At 43.8% G+C, this 25,858-nt stretch overlaps 1 protein-coding gene across 2 annotated transcripts; it reads right to left on the bottom strand.

The window, feature by feature from the left end:
- Positions 1-2,421: 2,421 nt before the first annotated feature.
- FAM187B (family with sequence similarity 187 member B) lies at positions 2,422-25,858 on the bottom strand. Of its 2 annotated transcripts, none has more exons than XM_072781171.1 (2): positions 25,116-25,858; positions 2,422-2,831 (listed from the first exon to the last, which is right to left on the bottom strand). In XM_072781171.1, exons 1-2 carry the CDS (start codon positions 25,826-25,828, stop codon positions 2,444-2,446), a joined length of 1,101 nt encoding a protein of 366 aa, XP_072637272.1. In that variant the 5' UTR covers positions 25,829-25,858; the 3' UTR covers positions 2,422-2,443. The 2 variants fall into 2 exon arrangements, with proteins under 2 accessions (XP_072637272.1, XP_072637261.1); XM_072781160.1 differs by lacking the exon at positions 25,116-25,858 and adding an exon at positions 6,488-7,260.

Here is a 25,858-nt window from a genome sequence, read left to right as displayed (position 1 = left end):
AGCTCGGCGACACTCAGCTAGAATTTGCAGACGTGGCCCCCTAGCCCTTCCCCTTCCCAGTATAATAATTTGTATAACGGCCGCCGCCAGGCCTTCCCCTCACATGTGTGGCTTCTGCTTGGCTCACACACGCCTGAGTTAGCAACCCCGGCATCTCAGCAAGGATTCCCCTGAAAGCAAATATATATTTTTTAAAGATTTTATTTATTTATTTATTTTTAATTTTTATTTATTTATGATAGTCACAGAGAGAGAGAGAGAGAGAGAGAGAGAGAGAGAGGCAGAGACACAGGCAGAGGGAGAAGCAGGCTCCATGCACCGGGAGCCCGATGTGGGATTCGATCCCGGGTCTCCAGGATCGCGCCCTGGGCCAAAGGCAGGCGCCAAACCGCTGCGCCACCCAGGGATCCCAAGATTTTATTTATTTATTCATGAGAGGCAGAGGGAGAAGCAGGCTCCCTGCAGGAAGCCCAATGCAGGACTCGATCCCAGGACCCCAGGATCACCCCCTGAGCTGAAGGCAGACCCTTAACTGCTGAGCCACCCGGGTGACCCCGAAAGCAAATATTTAAATAGAAAGTATCAATACGGAGAGGGGCAGGAGGGTGAGCGAGGCTGGGGAGGGCTGCCCCCATCAACAGCGCCTTAGAGAGCCGCTTGCTGCTGTACCCACCGGAAGCTCTGTGCCACCAAGGACCCTCGGAGGGAATGTGGCCTGGAGTCGTATCTTCTGCTCCCATCCCTATGGGGGAAGGATCGCTCCTGGGGCACCGAGCGCCCGGCTGCCAGCCTGGTGCAGCAGGCCCCTGAGGGGAGCAGGGGCCCCCGGTGCATATGGGGACCGTCCGCGTCACCGCTGAAGCTACAGGGGACCTCAGGGTGGGCTGGGGTGACAGGAAGGGTATCTCTTGCCTACCACTGCATGACGGATTGCCAGATGTTAAGTGGCTTAAAACAGCACACATGCATGGTACCCCAGTGTCTGGGGGTCAGGAGTCCAGAGGTGGCGGGACCAGGTCTCCCGCTCAGCGAGGTCTCCCGAGCCCGCAAAGTGTCAGGGTCAGGCTGAGTTCTCAGGTGGATGCTTGGCTGAAGAATCTGCTCCAACCTTACTCAGATGGTTGGCAGGGTTCGTTTCCTTGTGGCTGTTGTGACGGGAGCCCCAGCTGTCACCTCAGGTCCAAAAGGCCACTTGCAGCTGTGACTGTTAGGGCTGTGCGGACAGGCCTGGGCGTCCGGCCAGGAGGGGCCCAGAGGTCTTCAGTCTCCCACCCCCGGCCTCCCCCCAAGCTCACTGTGTGACCCCAGCCAGGGCGCTTGAACCCTCTGTGCCTTGCGGTTCTCGACTATAAAACGAGGTTCGTAGGAACCGCAGGCTCACGGGTGGCCGTGAGGACGTAATGTTCGCGAACGGTGTGAGTTCTGATCCTGCCAGGAAGTCCACAAATATTTGCCACCACTGTCATTATCCTCGGCCTCCTCCCCGGGCAGCTCCCCGCGAACATTCCCGCATTCGGCAGGAATCTTTGCGCCTCCAGGCACCGGTGAAGCCTTACGTGTTCTGGCAACTGCGTCTTTAAGTGAGGAGCGAGCTCTGTTCTCTCCTCAGGGGCAGAAGTTCTCTTCTGGAAGTTCCAGATCTGTGCTGCCGTTGCTTCACAGTGCAACATCAGGGCAATGAGCTTTACCAGGCATTAATATTTTATTTCCCGCTCTTGCACTCTGCTGCGCAGTGTATAGAATTTCTGGGAATGGCCAGGCTTGGTGATTCCCGCGGGCCAGCTGGGCTAGGCCTGGCGCCTTGTCCTGGCACAGGGGTCTGTCTCTCCTTCTCGGGGCCCCAGGGGCTCTCTGCACTGCAAGAGCCAGGAAGGGTGACACGCGTCCAGCTGCCCTGGGCCACCCTGACCCATCCCCTGGCAGCATCCTCGGCCTCGGAAGAGATGTGGCTAAGCCCGAGGCCCCAGGCACAACTGGGGCAGGGTGGGGCAGGCGAGCAGCCTGGAAAGGCCCCAATGCAGTGCACATCTGCAGTCTGCGGGCTCCCCGCCCCCCAGCCCACCTCGGCCCTGGTCCTTGGGGGAGTGCAGTCAGTAAGGTGGCCGCGGTTTCCCAACTCCCAGAGACTCATCCTGCAAACGGCCTCCTTCCATTCCATCCCTCCCTCCCGGGGAGGAACACAAGGCTTGAGCCAGGTAACCCGAGTTCACACTGGAGCCCTGCCCCCTAGGCTCTAGACAGCAGCCTTGCCTCAGTTTCCCCATCTGTGGGACTGGGATTGCTAATGAGTTAACAGAGCAGGACCTGGAACAGGGTAGACCCGGCCTCAGCTATGGCCATGGGTCTGTCTGGGTGCCCCCCTCTCCCCCAGAGTGCCCAGGGAAGGACAGGTAAGGGGCTGAAGACACAGGAGACCAGGGGTCCTGGGCACCGAGGCCTCGCTTTATTTCACCAGCAGCACCTGGTCACTTCTTTTGCCCTGGGAATGGTGGAAGAACTTGAGCAGCAGCCCCAGCAGCCCCAGGACTATGCCCACCAGCAGCGTCAACTTCAGCCCCTTGAGGACAGGCCCGGCCTTCCCCTTCGAGGCCTCCCTCGCCCCCTGCTGCCGGCCTGCCTCCTCCTCCCTGAGGGCCTCCGGCACGTCGGGAAAGGGCCTGGGGTTGAACCGAGCCATGAGCTCCTGCTGCACGAAGCACTTGTAGATGGCTGGCTGGAAGACCTGCAGCTGCCTGCCGCCGTTGGCGGGTTCCAGAACGGTGTTTAAGTCCTGGTTGGAGAGCTGGCCCTGCCACGTCAGGGGCATGTCGTTGGCTTCCCAGAGGATGGGCCTGCAAAGGAGGACAAGGTGAGCTGCAGCAGCCCGGGGAGAAAGGAGGTGGAGACGGCGGCCCCCTGCTCCCCGGGGAACAGCAGACGGGGCGCCCCCTCCCAGAGGGCCCCAGCAGCAGGGGGGACGGTGGGCATGCAGCTCGGAGCTCCACCCCACACTAATGGGCAAGGGGCACACACCTCCAGCTTTTCGAGCCTCTACTTCATCGTCTGAAAACTGGGGGTGTAGGGGTCGTACCCACCTCACTACTTGGGGGCTACTTGGAGGAATCAGCGAGAACACTGCTTGTGTGATAGCCCCTCCACCCCCATTTCCCTGCCAGCCTCATTCTTCCAATCTCCCTGTACCTCACTCTCTCCCAGCCATGCTGGCCTCCAAGGTGGCCCTCCAACCTGCTGGGCTGGGCTCTGTCCTGCCTCAGGGCCTTTGCTCCTGCCGTTCCCTCCACCGGGAGTGCACTCCCTCAGTACATGCGGCCCCCTCACCTCCTTTTGGTCTGGCAACTTCTCAGAAGCCTCCCCTGTCCTCTGTATCTAAAATGATTCTTTCCTCCACTCCCATCCCCCTCCCAGCCCTTCCTTACCACCATCTGGCACACCGTATGTTTTATTTTTTTTTAATTTTTAAAAATTTTTTTATTTTTATTTTTTTAAATAATAAATTTATTTTTTATTGGTGTTCAATTTGCCAACATACAGAATAACACCCAGTGCTCATCCCGTCAAGTGCCCCCCTCAGTGCCCATCACCCATTCGCCCCCACCCCCCACCCCCCCCTCCCCTTCCACCACCGCTAGTTCGTTTCCCAGAGTTAGGAATCTTTATGTTCTGTCTCCCTTTCTGATATTTCCCACACATTTCTTCTCCCTTCCCTTATATTCCCTTTCACTATTATTTATATTCCCCAAATGAATGAGAACATATAGTGTCTGTCCTTCTCTGATTGACTTATTTCACTCAGCATAATACCCTCCAGTTCCATCCACGTCGAAGCAAATGGTGAGTATTTGTCCTTCCTAATGGCTGGGGAATATTCCATTGTATACACAGACCACAGCTTCCTTATCCATTCATCTTTCGATGGACACCGAGGCTCCTTCCACAGTTTGGCTACTGTGGCCATTGCTGCTAGAAACATCGGGGTGCAGGTGTCCCGGTGTTTCACTGCATCTGTATCTTTGGGGTAAATCCCCAGCAATGCAATTGCTGGGTCGTAGGGCAGGTCTATTTTTAACTCTTTGAGGAACCTCCACACAGTTTTCCAGAGTGGCTGCACCAGTTCACATTCCCGACAGTGCAAGAAGGTTCCCCTTTCTCCACATCCTCTTCAATATTTGTGGTTTCCTGCTTTGTTAATGTTCCCCATTCTCACTGGGGTGAGGTGGGATCTCATTGTGGTTTTGATTTGTATTTCCCTGATGGCCACCGTATGTTTTATTCGTGACATTGTTTTACGGCTCCATGAGGGCAGGAATCTTCCCAGCTTTGGTCTCCCCTGCCCCCCGGGGACCAACATTAGTGCTTGGTTTATAAACAAACACTGAGTGAAAACATGGTACGTGACCAAGCAAATCAGACACATAACACACCTATCACGGCTGAGGAACAGAGGGCCGCTCAGTAGACAACACTGACAAAGCCAATAATCACACAAGCAAAAAAGGACACCAATGAGAGCTCGGAACTTTGGTCAGACACTCTCCGGAGTGTTTTGTAGGCATTTGCATCCTTAGACATCACACAGTGACCCAGCGAGGCCGGGGCCAGCGAGACCTCGGTACTGGGTTGGATTGTGTCCTTGCCACAGGGTGACCTTATCTGGAAATCAGGTTGTTGCAGATGTACCAGGTAAGGTGCGGCCTGAAAGACGTAGCCCCGGGCCCTAAATCCAATATGACAGGTGTCCTTTTAAGAAATGGAGAAGAGACCCAGATACAAACACACAGGGAAAATGCCAAGTGATGCGGATAGATCGGGGTGGGGGGTGGGGGGGGATGTAGCTACAAGCCCAGGAAGGCCAAGGATGGCCTGCCAGTCCCAGAAGCTAGGAAGCCAGGACAGATTCCACTCAGCATCTCAGAGGCCACATGGCCCTCGTGACAATTTGACTTGGACTCCAGAGCAGTAAGAGAATACATTGTAATTGTGTTAAGCCCCCCAGGGTGTGGTACTTTGTTATGATGGGCCCGAGGAAAGGGATACAACCCCCATTCAACAGAGAGGGAGACTGAGGCCCAGAAAGATGCCACAGGCCCCAAGTCGCACAGCTTGGGAGAGTGGCAGTGCTGGGACTGGGGCCCAGGCCCGCCTGAATCCAGAGTCCAGGACATAAAGCTCACATGAAATGCCATTCTACGCAGCTCCCGAGAGACATGGTAGCTCTCGAAGCCTCAGTGACCTCTCTTGAGTTTTTTGTTCTGTTTTCAGTTCTTCCACGGCCAGCATGGAGCCCAGCCCGGGGCTTGAACTCACAGCCCTGAGATCAAGACCTGAGCTGAGATGGAGTCAGACGTTTAAGTGATTGAGTCGCCCAGGAGTCCCCCATCTCTTGAGTCTCATCCAGAGGGCCTGTGACTGGCGCTCAGGAATCCCTTATCTGGCAAATGACATGGGACAAGCGTCCCAGTCCAGATAGCCGGCACCCATGCACTTTCCCGCACTTCTGAATTGTGGGGGTTTTGGAGAGACTAGGTGTTAACTTTTAGACTTACAGGGGGAGGAAGACAGGAGGAAGGGAGACAAAAGAGGAGGAGAGAAGTCACAGCTGGAATAAGGAGAAGAAAACCAGATGGAGGTGGCGAGCCCAGATTTGATGGAGCAGGTGGCTGCAGAGGCCTCAAGAGGTGGCTCGGGCTCCCGCCTTGCAAGGGAGGGGCTGCCATAGGCATGTGAGGAATGAGAGCGAGGGGACCTCACGGTTTCAAGTCACCACGGCTCCCCCTGGACAAGAACTGCACCCCTCTGAGCTGGACCCCCGTGGAGCCCCCAGCCCCTGGGGCCCCGGGAAGGAGGGTGGGAACAGGATGCAGCCTGGGCCGAAGCACAGCACTGTGGGTGGTTGTAGTCCTTACTCCTGGCTAGTGCCGGTGGCTTGGGGAAGACAGGCCAAGGGGAGATTTCCCAGGGCTCCCGGCAGGAAGACAAGAACAGGAGCGTGAGCTCTGGGAGGCGGACCCTGATGGGCATCCCCCGGGGGCACCATCCTCGCTCTGACACTTGCTGATCCTGCCAGATGAGAAGCAGCCTCGGGCCCACAGCCTTCCCCCCAGCACAGACTCATACTCACATGGGCTGCTCCCACGCCAGCCCTGGCCACCCTGAGGCTGTCCGTAGCACCCACCCACGCTGGCTGGGGGCTTCCCGGGCGGGGGGCGGGGGTCCGATGACTGCCGCATCCACAGCATGGGCCAACCACGGGACCAGGCCCAGAACCAGCCGAGCCCTCCATAGGTGTCAGCTGTCCTGTACCACCTGTGTGACCCAAGAGCATGTGGGCACCAGGGGATTCTTGCCAAAGGCACGTCTGAAGAGGCCAGCAGAGATAGCCTGCAGGGCTGCTCCCGGGGGAGCCCTGCCCTCTGCACGAATTAGTCATGAGGGCTCCAGATTGGGGGAGCCTGGCGAGGGGTGAGGGGCTGGTGCCTGCCTCCATCACCTGTAGATGGATCCCAGGGGGCAGGTGAGCCACACGGATTCTGACTCCTCGCTGATCTCAAAGTTGTCAAAGGTGATGAAATCCAGCGTTGATGTTTTGCACGGGACATGGCAGGTTTCCACCTGCATCTCAGGTCGCAGGCGGGTGGACCACATCTTCAGATCCCCCAGGTAGAGCCAGCAGGGCACGGGTTTCTGCAGGGGCTCCTCGATGTAGCAGTACCCCAGGCGTTTCCGCTCGCCGGGCTCCCCACAGCGGTTACAGTCCTGCCAGGGCTCCCAGCGGGTGAAGATGAGCTCCTCGCCGCCCAGACTCAGAGTCTCATTCTGCAGGGGCTTCTGGCCCAGGCCTTTGTGTGTAATATGCAGGGTGCTGACATCCTGGAAGTCAACCTCGTATTGCACCACCTGGATGCCATTCTCGTCCTGGCAGTGATAGAAGCCTGTCTGGGAGGGCAACGGACTCCTAATGAGAATGCCGGTTCCAGGTATTATTTCTATGTTGGAAACGCTGGAGACTTTGTTGGGCCAGTTGGCCCTGTTGTTCATGAAGAAGAAGTTCCACTGTGCCCCAGAAGAGTTGCAGAGCAAAAAGATGTCATTGTCTGAGAGGAGGGCTGTTTGGCATTGCTTCTCACTGGGACAGCTGAAGGAAGGATAGAACCCCAGCAAGGGGGTGGCGAGGTTGAGCAGCAGGCACAGGGTGGTTAGCATGGTGGACTGGGGCTGTGGTGGTGGGCAGGACACCACCCTGGCCATTGTGAAGTCACCCAAGAGACCCAGATCTCAGCCCTGGGCCGCAGGACGTATTATAGTCCATGCCATGGGTTTGTGAGGTCACAATCCCCATTTGATTTGCGACAATTGAACAACTCTACTTAATTCCTATTCTGAGTCCCCCGCTCTGCTGGGATAGGACGAAACTTAATTTGTCCATTCAAGGTTTTCTCTACCATCCCCGGCTTTGGCATTAAAGTGCCACACGTGGGGCTGCCCGGGGGGCTCCGTCGGTTAAGCATCTGTCTTCGGCTCAGGTCCTGATCTCAGGGTCTTGGGATCGAGCCTCGCAGTGGGTTTCTCGCTCATCAGGGAATCTCTTTCTCCCTCTGCCTCTTCCCCCAGCTCATGCTCTGTCTCTATCTCTCAAATATATAAATAAAATATTTTTAAAAACCCTAAAGTGTCACATGTGAACATTCAACACATTTCCCCCCAAACGCCTACTACGTTCGTTCTGGGCACGATTCTTAGCACTGGGCGTGGAAAGGTGATGAAAGGTGACTAAACCCTCTCTGGTTACCATTCTGACTTCCTGCCCCTTTATCCCAGCCCTGTGTTCCCAGCCACGCTGGCCTCCCTGCCATCTCCTGAAAACATCAGGCAAGCAAAGGGCTCCTGCCTCAGGATCTTTGCACACACCCGTCCCAGACTCTTTCCACAGATATCTGCATGATTCAATTCATTTTAAGCAGATAAGTATTTTTCTCGGTTGTCTCTTTCCAAAACCCTTTCCTAACCTACCCTTGTCGGGCTCGACATTAAAAATGATTATCGTGCAGGCTTGATCTGCCATCATTCACTCATTTCACAAATGTTTACTGCATGCCTACCATGTGCTGGCCCTTATTCTAGTCACAGCCCTGAGCGAGTCAGACAAAGCCCCTTCCCACCCCCACCTTGGACTTACCTTCTAGAGGAAGAGATAGATAATAGGCAAGTATATAATACATAGTATCAGACACAGTAGATTCTCCTTATTCAGGGCTGTTATGTTCTATAAAGTTGCTGAGTTGGCAAATGTGGAAACATTGTTTCTAGGAGAAATACAGGCTTAAGGTCCTCCAAGCCTCTGGTCATAATATCTTTGTCAACTGCTCAACACAGAACCTTGCTTTACGAGTATTTTTGTTTAAAGACCTCTTATTTAATATACATTCTTAATTCACTGACATTGAACTTAGGACCAGCAGCACAATTAATTCACGCCTGAGCGAAGCTTCCCGAACACACGTTTTCTCCGCAAGATATGTCACAGGCTGCTTGTGCTTAGGGACGCTGGCCAGCCCATCAGCACTGCTTGGGAGCCATTTGAAACAGCAGAATCACCAGCAAAAATGCAAAAATGCAGCAACAACACAAGAGCGGCACTAAACGGACCATGGACAAAGGATACTTGCTGATAGCGGGAGCCCTAAAACTAGAAGGCGGCCGCATGTTGCTGGACCTCAGCTGGGAATGCGCGTTGTTAGTGACTCAACGTTTCCACCACCCTGGGCCTGTCTGCGGAGGACGATGAAACCCCTGTGGGTACTGACCTGGGGGCTTTGCGTGAATTTCAGCAAGTAGGTGAATTCACAAAAGCATGGGGTCCTCAAACAGGGAGGGTTACCCTATAATCGCTGAGGATGAGAACAGAGCAGAGAAATGGGGATAGGACGAGAAGAGTTTGTGGGTGTGAGCTGTTTTAGGGAGTGGGATCGGGCCTGTCTGAGCACTCCCCCAAGGCGGTTTCACCAACATGTGAATAGAGTGAGATAAAGAGCCCTGTGGATATCTGCAGATATTCCCAAGAGATGGCTAGACCCTGACACGGCTGCCATATGTAAAGGCCAGAGTGACCAAGAAGTAGTGGACAAGCAGGGGAGTGAGGAGCGGTGAGGTCAGAGGTTCATGCACACCTTTGCTAGGACATCCTGCCTTCCTCTCCACCCGGCTCCTTATGGCTTGGGGCTCTCTTAGTCGTGTCCCTGCCCCATGCAGGGACCTCTACAGGCTGTGTTTGGCACAAATTGGATGCTCAGACTGGAACTGAGGCATCCAGTTCCAGTCTGATGCTGCTTCTGAGGCATCTTGCCACCACCTTTGTCCCCCAATGGGCCACACATCCCCTCTGTTCTCACATCTATAAAACTATCTAGAGTCTTTTTCTGCTTCCTAGGATCTTGTAAAGTCCCTCTACCTAAGTCACATTAACATCTGCACTTCTGTTGCTTCTCCCTCCCTGTCTCTGTCTCTCTCCTCAGCCCAGGAATCTCTTTTCTAAACAAGGAAGCAGGGCTAGGAGGACCCTGAGATAGCCCACTTCCAATTTTCACTTTGTCTAACTGAGAAGTAATAAACTGCCTGGATCCAGCCTGAATAAATGTTTTCATTGGCCTCCCTAGGGTGTTTTTAGAATATTTAAATCAGTGACCAACATGTAAAATCCAAAGACTTCTTTTTTTTAAAGATTTATTTATTTATTCATCAGAGATATAGAAAGAAGTAGAAACACAGGCAGAGGGAGAAGCAGGCTCCAAACCTGATGTGGGACTCGATCCCAGGACCCGGGTATCACGCCCTGAGCCAAAGGTAGATGCTCAACCGCTGAGCCACCCAGGAGTCCAGTCCAAGAGATTTCATGTGAAAATCCAGATTCCCTGATATTCTTTAAATAACGTGGGTGAGGTTTCTGCTTACTGCTACAATTGAGAAGCTTATATCAGACCAGCACTTTTGCTAATAATTAACAACTATAGACTTTAAGGTAAGTTTGATTAATATGTCCAGGAGATGATAAGATGAGGATTTTGAATCTATACAGAAGAATTAAATGGAAATACTAGAATTGAAAAATTAAATATGTGAAATTGAGAATTCACTAGAAAGAGTAGCAAGCTCTTTGACACAACAGGAAAGAGGATTAAGGAAATGAAAGATGGGCCTACAGAAAAACATCCATACTGAAGCATGCAAAAAAAAAAAAAAAAAAAAAAAGATAGGAAAATACATAAAAGAGCGTAAGAGATATATAAGACATGGTGAAAAGTTCTAACATTTATGTTAATGGAGACTCAGAAGCAAAGGAGAGACAAGAACATAAGCAATATTTTAAGACATTGAATAAAAATTTTCCAAAACTCATGAAAAGCACCAAAGCAACAAATTCAAGATGACCTTCAGGGACACCTGGGTGGCTCAGAGATTGGGCGCCTGCCTTTGGCTCAGGGTGTGATCCCCGGATCCGGGATCGAGTCCCACATTGCGGAGCCTGCTTCTCCCTCTGCCTATGTCTCTGCCTCTCCTCTCAATCTGTGTCTCTCATGAATAGATAAATAAATCTTAAAAAAAAAAAAAGATGACCTTCAAACACCGTGCAGGATAAATATAAATGAAGCCACATCTAGACACATTATAGGAAAATGCTGCTGAAAACCAAAGAGGATATAATAAAAATGTCCAGAGAAGAAAAAGATAAGTGCTTTCAAAGCGACAATCATAAGGCCCTACATTGACTTTTTAAGATCATCATCATCATCATCATCATCATCATCATCACTATTCTTATTATTATCATTACTAAGTAGGCTCCACACCCAGAGTGGAACCCAGTATAGAGCTTGAACTCGACCCTGAGATGAAGACCTGAGCTGAGATCATGATCCTACTTTGACTTTTATGTTTTTTTAATTTTTAAAAAGATTTTATTTATTTATTCATGAGAGACACACACAGAGAGGCAGAGAGAGAGAGAGAGAGAGGCAGAGACACACGCAGAGGAAGAAGCAGGCTCCATGCAGGGAGCCCGACGTGGGACTCGATCCCAGTCTCCAGGATCAGGCCCCGGGCTGAAGACAGCACTAAACTGCTGAGACACCCGGGCTGCCCCCTACATTGACTTTTAAAAAGAAATGATGGGGAGCACCTGGTGGCTCAATTAGTTAAGTGTCTGGCTCTTTGATTTCAGCTCGGGTCATGAGCTCAGGGTCATGGGACTGAGTTCCACGCTGGGCTCTGCATTCAGCAGAAAGTCTACTTCTCTCCCTTTCCCTCTGTCCCTCCCTGTGCATGATCTATAAATAAATAAATAAATAAATAAATAAATAAATAAATAAATAATCAAAATAAATGATGGAAGGTAGAAGACAATGGAACAACACCTTTAAAGCACTAAAAGAAAATGATTGCCAATCTAGAATTCTATATGGAGACTTCTATAAAACCACAATGAAAATATCCTTTAAAGATGGAGGCAAAAAATAAAGATATTTTCAGATGAAACCTGAGATTTACCACAGCAGAGCACACTAAAAGTAATACTGAAGAGAATTCTCCAGGTAGCAGGAAAATGATCCCCAGTGGAAGTAAGGTAATGCAGGAATGAAAACTACCAAAAAGTAAATATGCGGGTAAAATTAAATTAACATTTAGAGTGTTTAAAAATAATGTCTTGTGGGGTTTAAAATATATTTAAAATAAAGATATCTGATAACAAGAGTACAACAGATGGAAGGGGAACAAATGGAGCTAAAAAGTTATAAGATCTCTACATTGTCTAGGAAATGGTACAAGTATAAATTTATATTATATTATTATATCATAATGAGTGAGAATAAATTTTGTAATCTCTAGAGAAAACAATAAAAGAATGCATATCTAATAAGCTAATAGAGGGGTGCTTGGGTGGCTCAGTGGCTGAGCATCTGTTTGGCTCAGGGCATGATCCCAGGTTGCTGGATGGAGTCCCACATCGGGCTCCCTACATGGAGCCTGCTCCTCCCTCTGCGTGTGTCTCTGCCTCTCTCTGTGTGTCTCTCATGAATGAATAAATAACATCTTTTTAAAAATAATAATAAGCTAATAGAGGGGGAAATGGAATAATTAAAAAATATTTGGTGAAAAATATACTTGATGAATCCAGTACTATGTTGAATAAAAGTGGTGAGAGTGGACACCCTTGTCTTGTTCCTGACCATAGAGGGGAAGCTCTCAATTCTTCCCAACTGAGTACGATGTACACCATGGGTTTTTCATATATTGCCTTTGCTGAGGGCTTTTCTCACGAATGGATGTTGTACTTTGTCAAATGCTTTTTTTTGCATCTACCGGAATGATCATATGGTTTTTATCCTTTCTCTAATTAATATGATATATCATGCCAATTGATATGCAAATATTGAACCCCTCTTGCATCTGAGGAATAAATCCCATTTGATCGTAGTGAACAGAAAAGAAAACTCCAAAGTATATCCACAATTATGCAAATAAATAAATAAATATATATATGATCAACTAATCTTCAACAAAGCAGGGAAAAATATGCAATGGGGAAAAGACACTCTCTTCAAAAATGGTGTTGGGAAAACTGGTCAGTTACATGCAAAAGAATGAACCTGGGTAACTTTCTTACACTATACACAAAAATAAACTCAAAATGGAGTAAAAACCTAAATGTGTGACCTGAAATCATTAAAATCCTAGACGAGAGCACAGGTGGTAATGTCTCTGACATCGGCCATAGCAACAGTTTTCTAGATATGTCTCCTGAGGCAAGGGAAATAAAAGCAAAAATAAACCATTTGGACTACCTCAAAACAAAAAGCTTCTACACAGCCAAGGAAACAATCAACAAAACTAAAAGGCAACCTACTGAATTAGGAGAAGATATTTGCCGATGACCTATCTGACAAGGGTTAGTATCCAAAATATATAAAGAATTGATACAATTCAACATTCAAAAAAAAAAAACAAATAATCCAATTAAAAAATGGGCATAAGACGTGAACAGATATTTCTCCAACGAAGACATCCCAATGGCCAACAGACACAGGAAAAGATGCTCAACATCATTCATCATCAGCAAAATGCAAATAAAAACTACAATGAAGAGGCAACTGGGTGGCACAGTCAGTTGAGCGTCTGTCTTCAGATCAGGTCATGATTCCAGGGTCCTGGGATTGAGCTCTGCATCGGGCTCCCTGTTGGGTGGAGAGCCTGCTTCTCCCTCTGCCTCTGCCTCTCCCTTTGCTTATGTTCTCTCTCTCTTGCTCTATCTCAAATATGTAAATAAAATATTTTTTAAAAAAACTACAGTGAGATATCACCTCACATCTGTCAGAATGATTAAAATAAAAAATAAAAGAAATGGCCAATCATAAGAGGATTTGGAAGAAAAGGTATATTCTCGCATTGTTGCTAAGAATGCAAACTAGTGCAGCCACTGTGGAAAATGGTATAAAGTTTCCTCAAAATGTTAAAAATAGAATTGTACTATGATCCAGTAATCACACTACTGGGTATTTACCCCCAAAATACAAAAACACTGGGGTGCCTGGATGGCTCAGTTGGTTGAGCGACCAATTCCAGATTTTGGCTCAGGTCACAATCTTGGGGTCCTGGGATCAGGCCATTGAGCTTCATGCTCAGCATGGAACCTGCTTAGGGATTCTCTCCTTCTCCCTCTGTCTCCCCCCTCCCCTCTGCTCATGCTGTTTCTTTCTGTCTCTCTTTAAAAATAAATAAAATTTAAAAATCTTTTAAAAATACAAAAACACTCATTCAAAGGGATATACGTACCCCAGTGTTTATAGGAGCATTATTTACGACAGTCAAATTATGGAAGCAGCCCATCCACAGATGCTATCTGCTTCCAGATAGATGAATAGATAGAGAATATGTGATATACATATATATATGTATGTGTGTGTATATATACTCATATATATATATGTATATATATATATATGTATTATTCAGCCATAAAAAAGAATGAAATCTTCCCATTTGCAATGACATGGATGAAGTCAGAGAATATAATGCTAAATGAAATAAATCAGTCAGAAAAAAACATATACCATATTATTTCACTCGTATGTGGAATTTAAGAAACAAAACAAATAAGCAAATGAAAGAGAGAGAAACCAAGAAACAGACTCTTAACTATAGAGAACAAACTGGTGGTTACCAGAGGGGAGGTGAATGGGAGGGATGGGTTAAATAGGTGAGGAGGATTAAGGCTATACTTATTGTGATGAGCACTGAGTGATGTATTAGAATCGTTGAATCACTGTATTGTACACCTGAAATTAATATAACACTGTTATATGCTAACTATATTGGAATAAAATTTTTAAAAAATACTTGATAAATCCAAATTAAAAAAAAGACAAAAGAAGAGACAGAACATGTAGAAAGCAAAGAGGAAAATGGTAAACTTAAACCCAACTATATCAGTAATTACATTAAATGTAATGAACTAAATACTCCAATTAAGGACAAAGATTTTCAGACTGAATACCAAAACAGGCAGAGGGGGAAGTAGGTTCCCTGTGGGGGCCGATGTGGGACTTGGTCCCAGGACTCCAGGATCATGACCTGAGTTGAAGGCAGATCCTCAACTGCTGAGCCACTCAGGTGTCCCCAACAAAAATCTAACACATACTTAAGAGATTCATCCTAAGTAAAAAAATATAGAGAAATTGAAAGTAAAGCCATGGAAAAGTATCATGCAAACATTAAAGAAAACTGGTATGCTAGCTATACTAATAACAGAAAGTAGACATAAAGGCCAAAAGTATTAATAGAGACTATAAGAGACATTTTATAACATGGCCAGTCCAATGGGAAGTTAAAATGATCTTAAGTTTGTGTGAACCTAAAAATATATAAAGCAAAACCTTATAGTACTAAATGTTGAAATAGACAAGTCCACAGTAAAGGTATAGAAGATTTGAGCAATATGATATAAACTTGATCTAATTCATATATATAGAACACTGCACTCAACTTCAGATCATATTTTTTACATTTAAATGAAATTTTTGCCAAAATTAACCATATCCTAGGTCATAAAACAAGTCTCAATAAATGTTAAAGGAAGAGAAGCACATTTTAGGTTAGTGGAATTAAGTTAGATATAAATACAAAAAGACAAGAACATCACTAGATATTTGAAATTTATACATTGAGATGTCCAAATAACTAATGGATCCAAAGAGAAACCACAACTGAAGATATAAAGTATTTTTAACTGACAGAAGATATATAATATCCAAACTTGTAGGATGCTAGTGAGTTGTACTTAGGGGGAAATTTCCAGACTAAATACATATTTTCAAGGGAAAAAGGAAAGATAAAAACTAGAGATATAAGCAAGTATCATAAATCAATTAGATAGAAAACAAAACTACAATAAACAAAACCAGTAAACCAAGTTAGTTCTTTCAAAGATGAATGTGATTGATAAAGGCCTAGCAAGACTAATCAAGATAAAAACAGGAAGAAGGCCTAAATAACAAATACTAGTACTGAAAAAAGAAACATTACTACAGATCTTAGAGGCACAAAAAGATAATCAGATGATATTAAAAACAACTTTTGGCCAAAACTTATAAAAATTTAGATAAAATAGATAAATTCATTGAAAAGCTTAGCAACACTGGCACAAGAAAAAAACTGAACTGTTCTCTATTTAGAATTAAAAACCTATGCACAAAAAACTCTCTAAACCCAGAAAGCTTTACCACTGAATCCTTCCAAACATTTCTTAACAATTAAGAAATGGCATCTATCTTTCAAAATCTTTCCAGAAATATAAAAATATGAAATACTTCCAAACTTCTGTGAGGCCTACATCACCTTAATACCAAAATCATGTAAGGTTTTTACCACTAAGAAAAATATCAGGCCAATCTCTTTCGTGAACAAGGATACAATATCCTAAACAAAATATTAGCAAATTTCTTCCAATGACAAACAAAAAGAATAAATATCATGAGCACATTGGGTTTATCCCAGGAAAGCAAGGTTGGGTTTACATATGAACATAATAAATGAAATTCACCATATTAACATAATAAAGGAGAAAAACCATATTATCATCTCACTAAAGCAGAACATGCATTTGATAAAATTCAACACTTACTAATGGCTCAAAACTCTTGGACAACTAGGAATAAAATGGAATTTTATTAATCTGATAGTTTTTCTACTAAAAACCTAGAGCAGTATTATATTTACTAGTGAAATATTAAGAATAACATAACTATGTTTGCCATCAACTTCTCCACTCAGCATTTTATTGGAGGCAAGTGAATTTAGCAAAATAATTTGATAGAAAGTCATATACAGGGGATCCCTGGGTGGCGCAGCGGTTTGGCGCCTGCCTTTGGCCCAGGGCGCGATCCTGGAGACCCGGGATCGAATCCCACGTCGGGCTCCCGGTGCATGGAGCCTGCTTCTCCCTCTGCCTGTGTCTCTGCCTCTCTCTCTCTCTCACTGTGTGCCTATCATAAATAAATAAAGAAATTTAAAAAAAAAAAAAAAAAAAAAGAAAGTCATATACAAATATCAAATATATTTTTATTGACCAACAACAGACAAGTAGAACATGAAATTTAAAAGATACAATCTATTTCTCTAGCTGCCCCTCCAAAGCTGACAAGCATGAATTCCAGCCCTGCACTCACCTGCAGCCTTGCCAAAGCTGATGGATGTACCTGGGCCCTGTGCTCTCACCCTGACTCACAAAAGCTAGCGGGTATGCACTCAACACAAGGGATTCCCCTTGATTGCCTGGTTCTGGTGGCTCGCTGGGGTGTGTGTGTAAGCATTTGTGTTTCTGGCTCCCGTGGGACTGAAACAATTGTGGGGATAGTTCTTGGCAGGCTACTATCCCCAGGGCACTCTACAGACAGCAGACTGAAATACATCATAATAGTCTTTCTGTGAAAAAGATCTATTTACACATCCTAGAGTTTTAGCATAGCTTCAAGTTTGCCACACATCTAGAGGCTATGAAGGAGTTCTCAGGGAATGTAGGCAGAAGGCCACCATATTTGTGCTCTCCCTTGGTTTCTTTACAGTTCACTGTTACCTCCCAGAAAGGAGTTTATATACTGACCTGGAGCCCCAATTTCCACAACTCTCACACAAGAGACACTTGCAGATCACCTAGTCAAGAGGTCAGCAGGGTTTATGATTGCGGTCCCATAGGACCGCAATTATACATCTGTATAATTTACAAGCTATTTCCAGATGCTCTGGCTTCCAGTCAGCCTGAAACTAGCTGCTGATTGAGATTCCCCCCTTTGAAAGTCTGACAGGTCCACCCTCAACAACTGGAACCTATCAGGAATGCCTCAGGCTGCTTGGAAAACCACAAAGGCATAAGAGAAAACCAAGAACTAGAACACAGTTGAATGATAAAGGTTCATCTCCTACACAAGCCCATTTCCTCAAGACAGGGAGATGTAGCTGTTTCACCTAATACATAGAAATAATCACAGAAAATTGAACAAGATGTGGAAAGAGAAGAATTTGTTCCAAATGAAGGAAAAAGATAAAACTTCAAAAAAATTGAGATAATAATTTACCTGATAGACTAAGAGTTCAAAGTAATGGTCAGAAAGATACTCAGGAGAATGGATGAACACAGTGAGAACTTCATCCAAAAAAATTGATATGTAAAATCCAAGAAAGTATCAAACAGAAGCCACAGAACTATAAAGAATGACTGAGCTGAAAATACACTAGAAGGGTTCAATAGCAGACTAGATGAAGCAGAAGAAAGGATCAGTGATCTGGAAGACAGGACAGTGGAACTTACACAAACAGAGCAGCAAAAGGAAAAAAGGATATTAAAAAGTAAAGACAGTTTAAGGGACTATAGGACAATATCAAGTGGAATAACATTCGCATGATAGGAGCCTCAGGAAGAAAAGAGAGAGAGAGAGAGAAGGGAGGAGAAAACTTATTTGAAGAAATAATGGCTGAAAACCTCCCTAAACTGGGGAAGAACACATATATCCATATCCAGGAATCCCAGAGAGTTCTGAAAAAGATGAACCAAAAGAGATCCACAGTAAGACACAGAAGATGAGAAAGGAATCTAATCATAACACTAAAGAAAGTCATCAAACCACAAGGGAAGAGAACAACAGAATGAAAGAATAGAGAGGAGCTACAAAATAGCCAGAAAACAATTAATAAGGTGGGAATAAGTATACATCTAATAATAATTACTTTAAATCATTAAATGAACTAAATTCTTCAGTCAAAAGACATAGGGGGCACCTGCCTGAGTGGCTCAGTTGGTTAAGCATCTGACTGTTGATTTCAGCTTAATGTTATGAGATCAAAACCTGTGTTGGGCATGGAGCTTGCTTAAGATTCTCTCTCCCTCTCTTTCTACCCCACCTCTGCTCACAAGTATTCTCTCTCTCTGTCTCAAAAAAAAAAAAAAAAAAAAAAAAAAAAAAGACATAGCATGGCTTCATGGATTTTAAAAAAGAAAGAAATCCAAATCCATTTATATGCTGCCTATAAGACTCACTTCAGATATAAAGTTACACACAAACTGAAAATGAGGGCATTAAAAAAAAAGATGCTTCATGCAAATAAAAACAAACAAACATAAGGCTGGCAGCTATACTTATATCAAACAAAACAGATTTTAAAATAAAGACTATGGTGCTTAGGTGGCTCAATTGGTTAAGCATCTGCCTTCAGCCCAGGTCATGATCCCAGGGTCCTGGGATCAAGCCCCGTGTCAGGCTCTGTGCTCTGTACGAAGTCTACTTCTCTCTCTCCCTCTGCCCTTCCCTACCCCCACCCCATTAGTGCTCTCTCTCAAATAAATAGATAATACCTTTTTAAAAAAGACTACAGTAAAAGAGAAAGACGGACATTACATAATGATAAAGAGTTCAATCCAACAAGATATAATATCTGTAAATATTAATGCACTCAACGTAGGAGCACCTAAATATGTAAAGCAAATATTAACAGGAGGATCCAACAGTAAAACAATAGTTCAGGACTTAAATATGCTATTTACATCAATGGATAGATCATCTGGACAGAAAAATCAATAAGGAAATATCAGCATTAAATGACAGATAGGCAAGATGGACTTAATAGATATATAACAGAACATTCCACCCAAAGCAGCAGAATGTACATTCTTCTCAAATGCACATGGAATCTTCTCTAGAATAAATTATATATTAGGCCACAAAACAAATCTCAATAAATTAAAGAGAATTGATATCATATCAAGCATCTTTTCCAACCATGATAGTATGAAATTAGAAAAATAATTACATGAAAAAAACTGGAAAAAATCACAAATATGTAGAGATTAAACCACATGCTACTAAACAATCAATGTATTAATGAAGAAATGAATGAAAGGAGAAATAAAAATACCTTGATACAAATGAAAATGGAAATACAAAATATCAAAATCTAGGAGATATAGAAAAAGCAGTTCTAAGAGGGAAGTTCATAGTGATACAGGTCTACCTCAAGAAACAAGAAAAATCTCGGGATCCCTGGGTGGCGCAGAGGTTTAGCGCCTGCCTTTGGCCCAGGGCACGATCCTGGAGACCCGCGATCGAATCCCACGTCGGGCTCCCGGTGCATGGAGCCTGCTTCTCCCTCTGCCTATGTCTCTGCCTCTCTCTCTCTCTCTCTCTCTCTCTCTGTGACTATCATAAATAAATAAAAATTAAAAAAAAAATCTCAAATAAGCAATCTAACTTTACACCTAAAGAAACCAAAACAAACAAACAAACAAAAAAAAACAAGTGAAACCCAAAGTTAGTAGAAGGAGGGAAATAATAAAGATCAGGGCAGAAAGAAATGAAATGGAAACTAAAAAGACAGTGGAAAAGATCAGGGCAGAAAGAAATGAAATGGAAACTAAAAAGACAGTGGAAAAGATCAGCATAACTAAAAGCTGGTTCTTTGAAAAGATTAACAAAATTGACAACCTTTAGCTAGACTCACTAAAAAAAGTGAAAAGGCTCAAATAAAATCAGAAATGAAAGAGAAGTTACAACTGATATCACAAAAATATAAAGGATCATGGCGCGCCTGTGGCATAGTCAGTTTAGTGTCCAACTCTTGGTTTTGACTTAGGTTATGAACTTAGGGTCATGAGATCGAACCCCCTGTTGGGCTCCACACTCAGTGTGGCATTTGCTAAAGATCCTCTGTCCCTTTCCCTATGCCCCACCCAGTCACACTTACTCTCTCTCTACAATAAATGAATAAATCATATATATATGAATATATATTATATATATTTATATATTATATATATATATTAAAATATATATATATAATCATGAGACTACTGTGAACAATTATATGCCAACAAATTGGACAACCAAGAAGAAAGAGGTAAATTTCTAGAAATATAAAATCTTCCAAGACTGAATCGTAAAGAAATAGAAAATCCAAAAAAACTGATTACTAGGATGGAGATTGAATCAGTAACCAACCCCCCCAAAAAAAACAAAAGTCCAGGACCAAAAAGTTTTGCTGGTGAATTCCACCAAACATTCAGAGAAGATTTAATACTTATCCTTTTCAAACTCTTCCAAAAATTCAAGATGAGGGAATGTTTTCAAACTTACTTTTAGGAGAAGAAGGAGAGGGGGGAGGAGAAGAGGATGAAGGAGGAGGAGGGGATGCCTGGATGGCTCAGCAGTGGAGCTTCTGTCTTAGGCTCAGGTCATGATCCCACCGTCCCAGGATAGAGTCCCACATCAGGCTCCCTGCATGGAGCCGGCTTCTCCCTCTGCCTGTGTCTCTGCCTCTCTCTCTGTGTGTCTCTCATGAATAAATAAATAAAACCTTAAAAAAAAAAAGAAGGAGGAGGAGAAGAAGAAATAGGAGGAGGAGGGAATGGAAGGGGGAAAGAAAAAAAAAGGAAGGGGGAAAGAGAGAAAGAAAAGAAAGAAAAGGAAAAATTACAGGCTAATATCCCTGATGAACACAGATGTAAAAATCCACAAGAAGATACTAGCAAATCAAATTCAACAATACATTAAAAGGATCATAAGATATGATCAAGTTGAGATTTACTCCAGGGATGCAAAGATGATTCAACATCCACAAATCAAGCAATGCAATACATCACATTAACAAAATGAAGGATAAAAGTCATATGATTATCTCAGTAGATACAGGAAAAGCATTTGACATAATTCAACATCCATTTATAACAAAAATTCTTTTTTTTTTTTTAGATTTTATTTATTTATTCATGAGAGACACAGAGAGGAAAGAGGCAGAGACACAGGCAGAGGGAGAAGCAGGCTCCATGCTGGGAGCCTGACATGGGACTTGATGCTGGGACTCCAGGATCAGGCCCTGGGCTGAAGGCGGTGCTAAACTGCTGAGCCATCCGGGCCGCCCTTTAACAAAAATTCTTAAAGTGGGTATAGATGGAATGTACCCAACATAAAGACCACATACGTCAAGCCCACAGTTAACATTATACTCAATGGTGACAAACTGAAAGCTTTTCTTCTAAGACCAGGAAAAAGACAAAGATGCCTACTCTCATCACTTGTATTCAACACTGTATTGGAAATCCTAGACAGAGCAATTATACAAGAAAAAGAAATAAGACATCCAACTCAGAAAGAAGTAAAACTATCACTATTTGTGGACAATATGGTTTTATATATATAGAAAACTCTAAAGATTCCACCAAAAAACTGTTAAACAAATTCAGTAAAGTTGTAGGGTACAAAATCAATGTATAAAAATCAGCCGCCTTCTATACATTAACTATTATTAGAGAAATTAAGAAAATGATTCCATTTACATTTGCATCAAAAAGAATAAAATAGGGATGTCTGGATGGCTCAGCAGTTCAGTGTCTGCCTTTGGCTCAGGTCATGATTCTGGGGTCGGGGATTGAGTTCTCCATCAGATTCCCTGTGAGAAGCCTGCTTCTCCTTCTGCCTAAGTCTCTGCCTGTCTCTGTAACTCTCATGAATAAATAAATAAAATCTTTAAAAAAAAAGAATAAAATGTCTGGGAATAAATTTAACCCATGAGGTGAAAAACTTGTACACTGAAAACTATAAGCCACTAATGAAAGAAATTGAAGAAGACACCAATAAATAGCAAGATATTCTGTGCTTGTGGATTGGAAGAATTAATATTATTAAAATGTCCATATTACTCAAAGTGATTTATAGATTCAAGGCAATCCTTATCAAAATTCTAATGACTTTTTTTTTTACAGAAATAGAATAAATAATTCTAAAATTTGGTGAAACTCCAAAGACCCCCAAAAACCAAAGCAATCTTGAGAAAGAACAAAACTGGAGGCATCATATTCCCTGATTGCAAACTATATTACACAACCACAGTAATCAAAATAGTGTAGTATTGGCATAACAACAGACACGCAGATCAACAGAACAGTACAGAGAGCCCCGAAATAAACTCACATGTATATGGTCAATTAATTTATGACAAAGGATCAAGAATAAACAATGAGGAAAGGACAGCTTCTTTAATAAATTATGTTGGAAAACACTGGACAGCTACATGCAAAAGAATGAAGCTAAACCCCTATGTTGCACCAAACACAAAAATTAACTCAAATGGCTTAAAGATTTAAATATACGACCCCAAACCATAAAACTCCTAGAAGAAAACACAGGCAGTTAGTTCTGCAGTTAGTTTTTTGACATTGGCCTTGGCAACAAATCTTTGGATCTGATTCCAAAAGCAAGGCAACAAAAGTAAAAATAAACAAGTGGGACTGCATCAAGCTAAAATGCTTCTGCACAGCAAAGAAAACCATCAACAAGATGAAAAGGCAACGAACTGATTAGGAGAAAATATTTGAAAATTATTTTTCCAATAAGGGGTTACTATTAAAAAATTAAAAAAAAATAGAACTACCAGATGATCCAGCAGTTCCACCTCTGGGAACTTATCTGAAGAAAATGAAAACACTAATTTGAAAATATATAAAGGATATATGTATCCTTATGTTCACTGTAGAAGATATAGAGTCAATCTAAATGCCCATCAATGGATGAATGGTTAAAGAAGACGTGGTATACATACACAGTGGTCTACTATCAGCCATTAAAAAAGAATGAAATTGGGACACCTGGTGGCTCAGTAGTTGAGCATCTGCCTTCGGCTCAGGTCCTAATGCCTGGGCCCTGGGATCAAGTCCTGCATCAAGCTCCCTGCAGGGAACCTGCTTCTCCCTCTGCCTATGTCTCTGCCTCTCTCTGTGTCTCTCATGAATAAATAAATAAAATCTTTTTTTTTTTTTTAAAGAATGAGATCTTACCATTTGTGACACTATGGATGGAATTTGAGGGCATTATGCTAGGTGAAATAAATCAGACAGAAAGACAAATACCAAATGACTTCACTTATACATGGAATCTAAAAAACTAAGCAAACAAAATAGATACGAAGAACAGATTGTTCATTGCCAGAGGGGAGGAAGGTTGAAGGGTGGGTAGAATGGGTGAAGGGAGTCAAGAGGTACAAACTTCTGGTTGGAAAACAAATAAATGGAGATGTAATGCATGTGGAGATGTAATGTGCAACATGGTGACAAAGGTCAATAATATTTTCTTGTATGTTTGAAAGTTTTTAAGAGAATAAATCTTATTACAGGAAGAAAAATTTGTAACTTTGTATGGGGATGCATGGTAGCTAGACTTATTGTGGTGATTATTTCACAGTGTATGGAAATACTGAATCATTACATTGTGCACCTGAAACTAATATAATGTCATATTTCAATTATACCTCTCTATATATGGGGGGGATGTATAACTGAAATATAAGATTATATTAGCTTCAGTTATACAATATACTGTAATGTAGATAATATAATAACATATTGTATTATAATAATATGTATTATATATTGTATGTGTGTGGTACATATAATACATATCTATGACTTGAATCAGATTTTAATATCAGATATATTAAAATTTTGTCAATAGGGGATCCCTGGGTGGCGCAGCGGTTTGGCGCCTGCCTTTGGCCCGGGGCACGATCCTGGAGACCCGGGATCGAATCCCACATCAGGCTCCCGGTGCATGGAGCCTGCTTCTCCCTCTGCCTGTGTCTCTGCCTCTCTCTCTCTCTCTGTGACTATCATAAATAAAAAAATAAAAATTAAAAAAAAATAAAATTTTGTCAATAGTCAAAACACTGTTTACAACCTTGGATTATTTTATTTTATGTATTATTAAATCATGCATTATAAATCCATAAAAAAGACACAATTTGTAATGGCATGAAAAATCAAGTGCTTAGGAATAAATATAATAAAAATATATGTAAAATCTCTATATTAATAACTGTACATTATTGGGAGAAATTAAAGCCTAAATAATGGGAATATTTATGATGTTCATGGATTGGAAGTATGAATATTGTAATACATTAATTCTACCCAAATTTATCTTTAGATTCAATGAAGTCTCAATTTATTAAAAAATGGGATTTTGTGGGGGGATAGAAACTACAAGCTGATTTCAAAATATTTATACAAAGGGCCAAGAATAATCAAGACAATCTTGAAGAACTAGTTAGAAAATCTATACTATCAGATATCATGACTTACTATAAAAGTAGAGTAATAAAAATATTGTGGCATTGGTGCAAGGATGGACTGACAAATTGAATTCATCAGAGTCCCATGAGATGACAAAAACCACACTAGCGATGATGTTGGCAAGAGTATGGACCAAAGCGTCTTGGTGTCTAGGTTTTACATTTGGTCATTCCAAATATCAAGAGCTTATGAGGGCAGGGACTAAACCTTTTTGGTCACTACTGTGTCCCTAGTATCACCTGCCCAGGGCCTGACTCAGAAGGGACACAAGTACTTCCTACTGAATGAACATCTGAACAGGCCAGTGAAGAGACTCCTTTCTAGACAGACTGATGGTGAAGGCTTATGGGCTGGGAGACAGAGCCTTCTTTTCCACTGGAAGGCAAACCCCTGCCCCCCAGGTGGGCACAGGAAACAGTCTAGGTGAGGGTCAAAGGCAGGGCTGATGCCCTGGTCCAGTCACCTGTAGATGGATGCCAAGGGGCAGGTAAGCCACATGTTGTTGGTCAACTTGCCCAATTGATGAATGTCAAAGATGAAGTATGGCTGGTCGATTTCCTTGACGTGGTTGCAGGGTACGAGACAGGCTTCCACCTGCAGCTCAGGCCGCATACGGCTGTATCGTGCCTTCTTGGTTCTCAGATAGAGCCAACAGGGCATGGATTTTTTCAGGTGCTCCTCGATGTAGCAGTAGCCCAAGCGTTTCCGCTCGCCTGGCTCCCCACAGCGGTTACAGTCCTGCCAAGGCTCCCAGCGGGTGAAGATGAGTACGTGGCCACTCAGACCCAGAGTCTCATTCTGCAGGGGCTTTTGGCCCAGGTCTTTGTGTGTAATGTGCAGGGTGCTGACATCCTGGAAGTCAATCTCATACTCTACCACAAGGGCACTGTCATTGTCCTGGCAGTGATAGAGGCCTGTCTGGGAGGGCTGAGGGTTGGTCAATTGAAGGCTGCCCCCGGGCAGTTTTTTTACGTAAGGCATGGAGGAGAGCAGGAGGGGTTCTTCCCCCAGAACGGAAGAGAAGTACCAGAATGCCTTGGGATAGTCACACTGCAGGACAACATCATTGCCTGAGACTAGGGCCTGCTGGCAGAGACTCTTATAGGCACAGCTGATTAATGTGTAGGCCCGCAGAGTGGGGAGAGAAAGGCTAAGCAGCCACAGGGTGGCCAACATGGTAGCCTGAGACTACAAAAGGATGCTGGG

The sequence above is a fragment of the Canis lupus genome, chromosome 1, assembly GCF_048164855.1.
Source record: "Canis lupus baileyi chromosome 1, mCanLup2.hap1, whole genome shotgun sequence".
NCBI lineage: Eukaryota > Metazoa > Chordata > Mammalia > Carnivora > Canidae > Canis > Canis lupus.
Note: the sequence above shows the minus strand (reverse complement) of the source record. Positions and strands in the feature narration are given on the sequence as shown.

Coding starts and splice junctions, on each gene's coding strand:
- FAM187B (XM_072781160.1), bottom strand. CDS start 7,245: ATGGCCAGGGTGGTGTCCTGCCCACCACCACAGCCCCAGTCCACCATG. Junction 2,832..6,487: donor CCCCTGGGATCCATCTACAG/GTGATGGAGGCA, acceptor CCTCCTTTGCAG/GCCCATCCTCTGGGAAGCCA.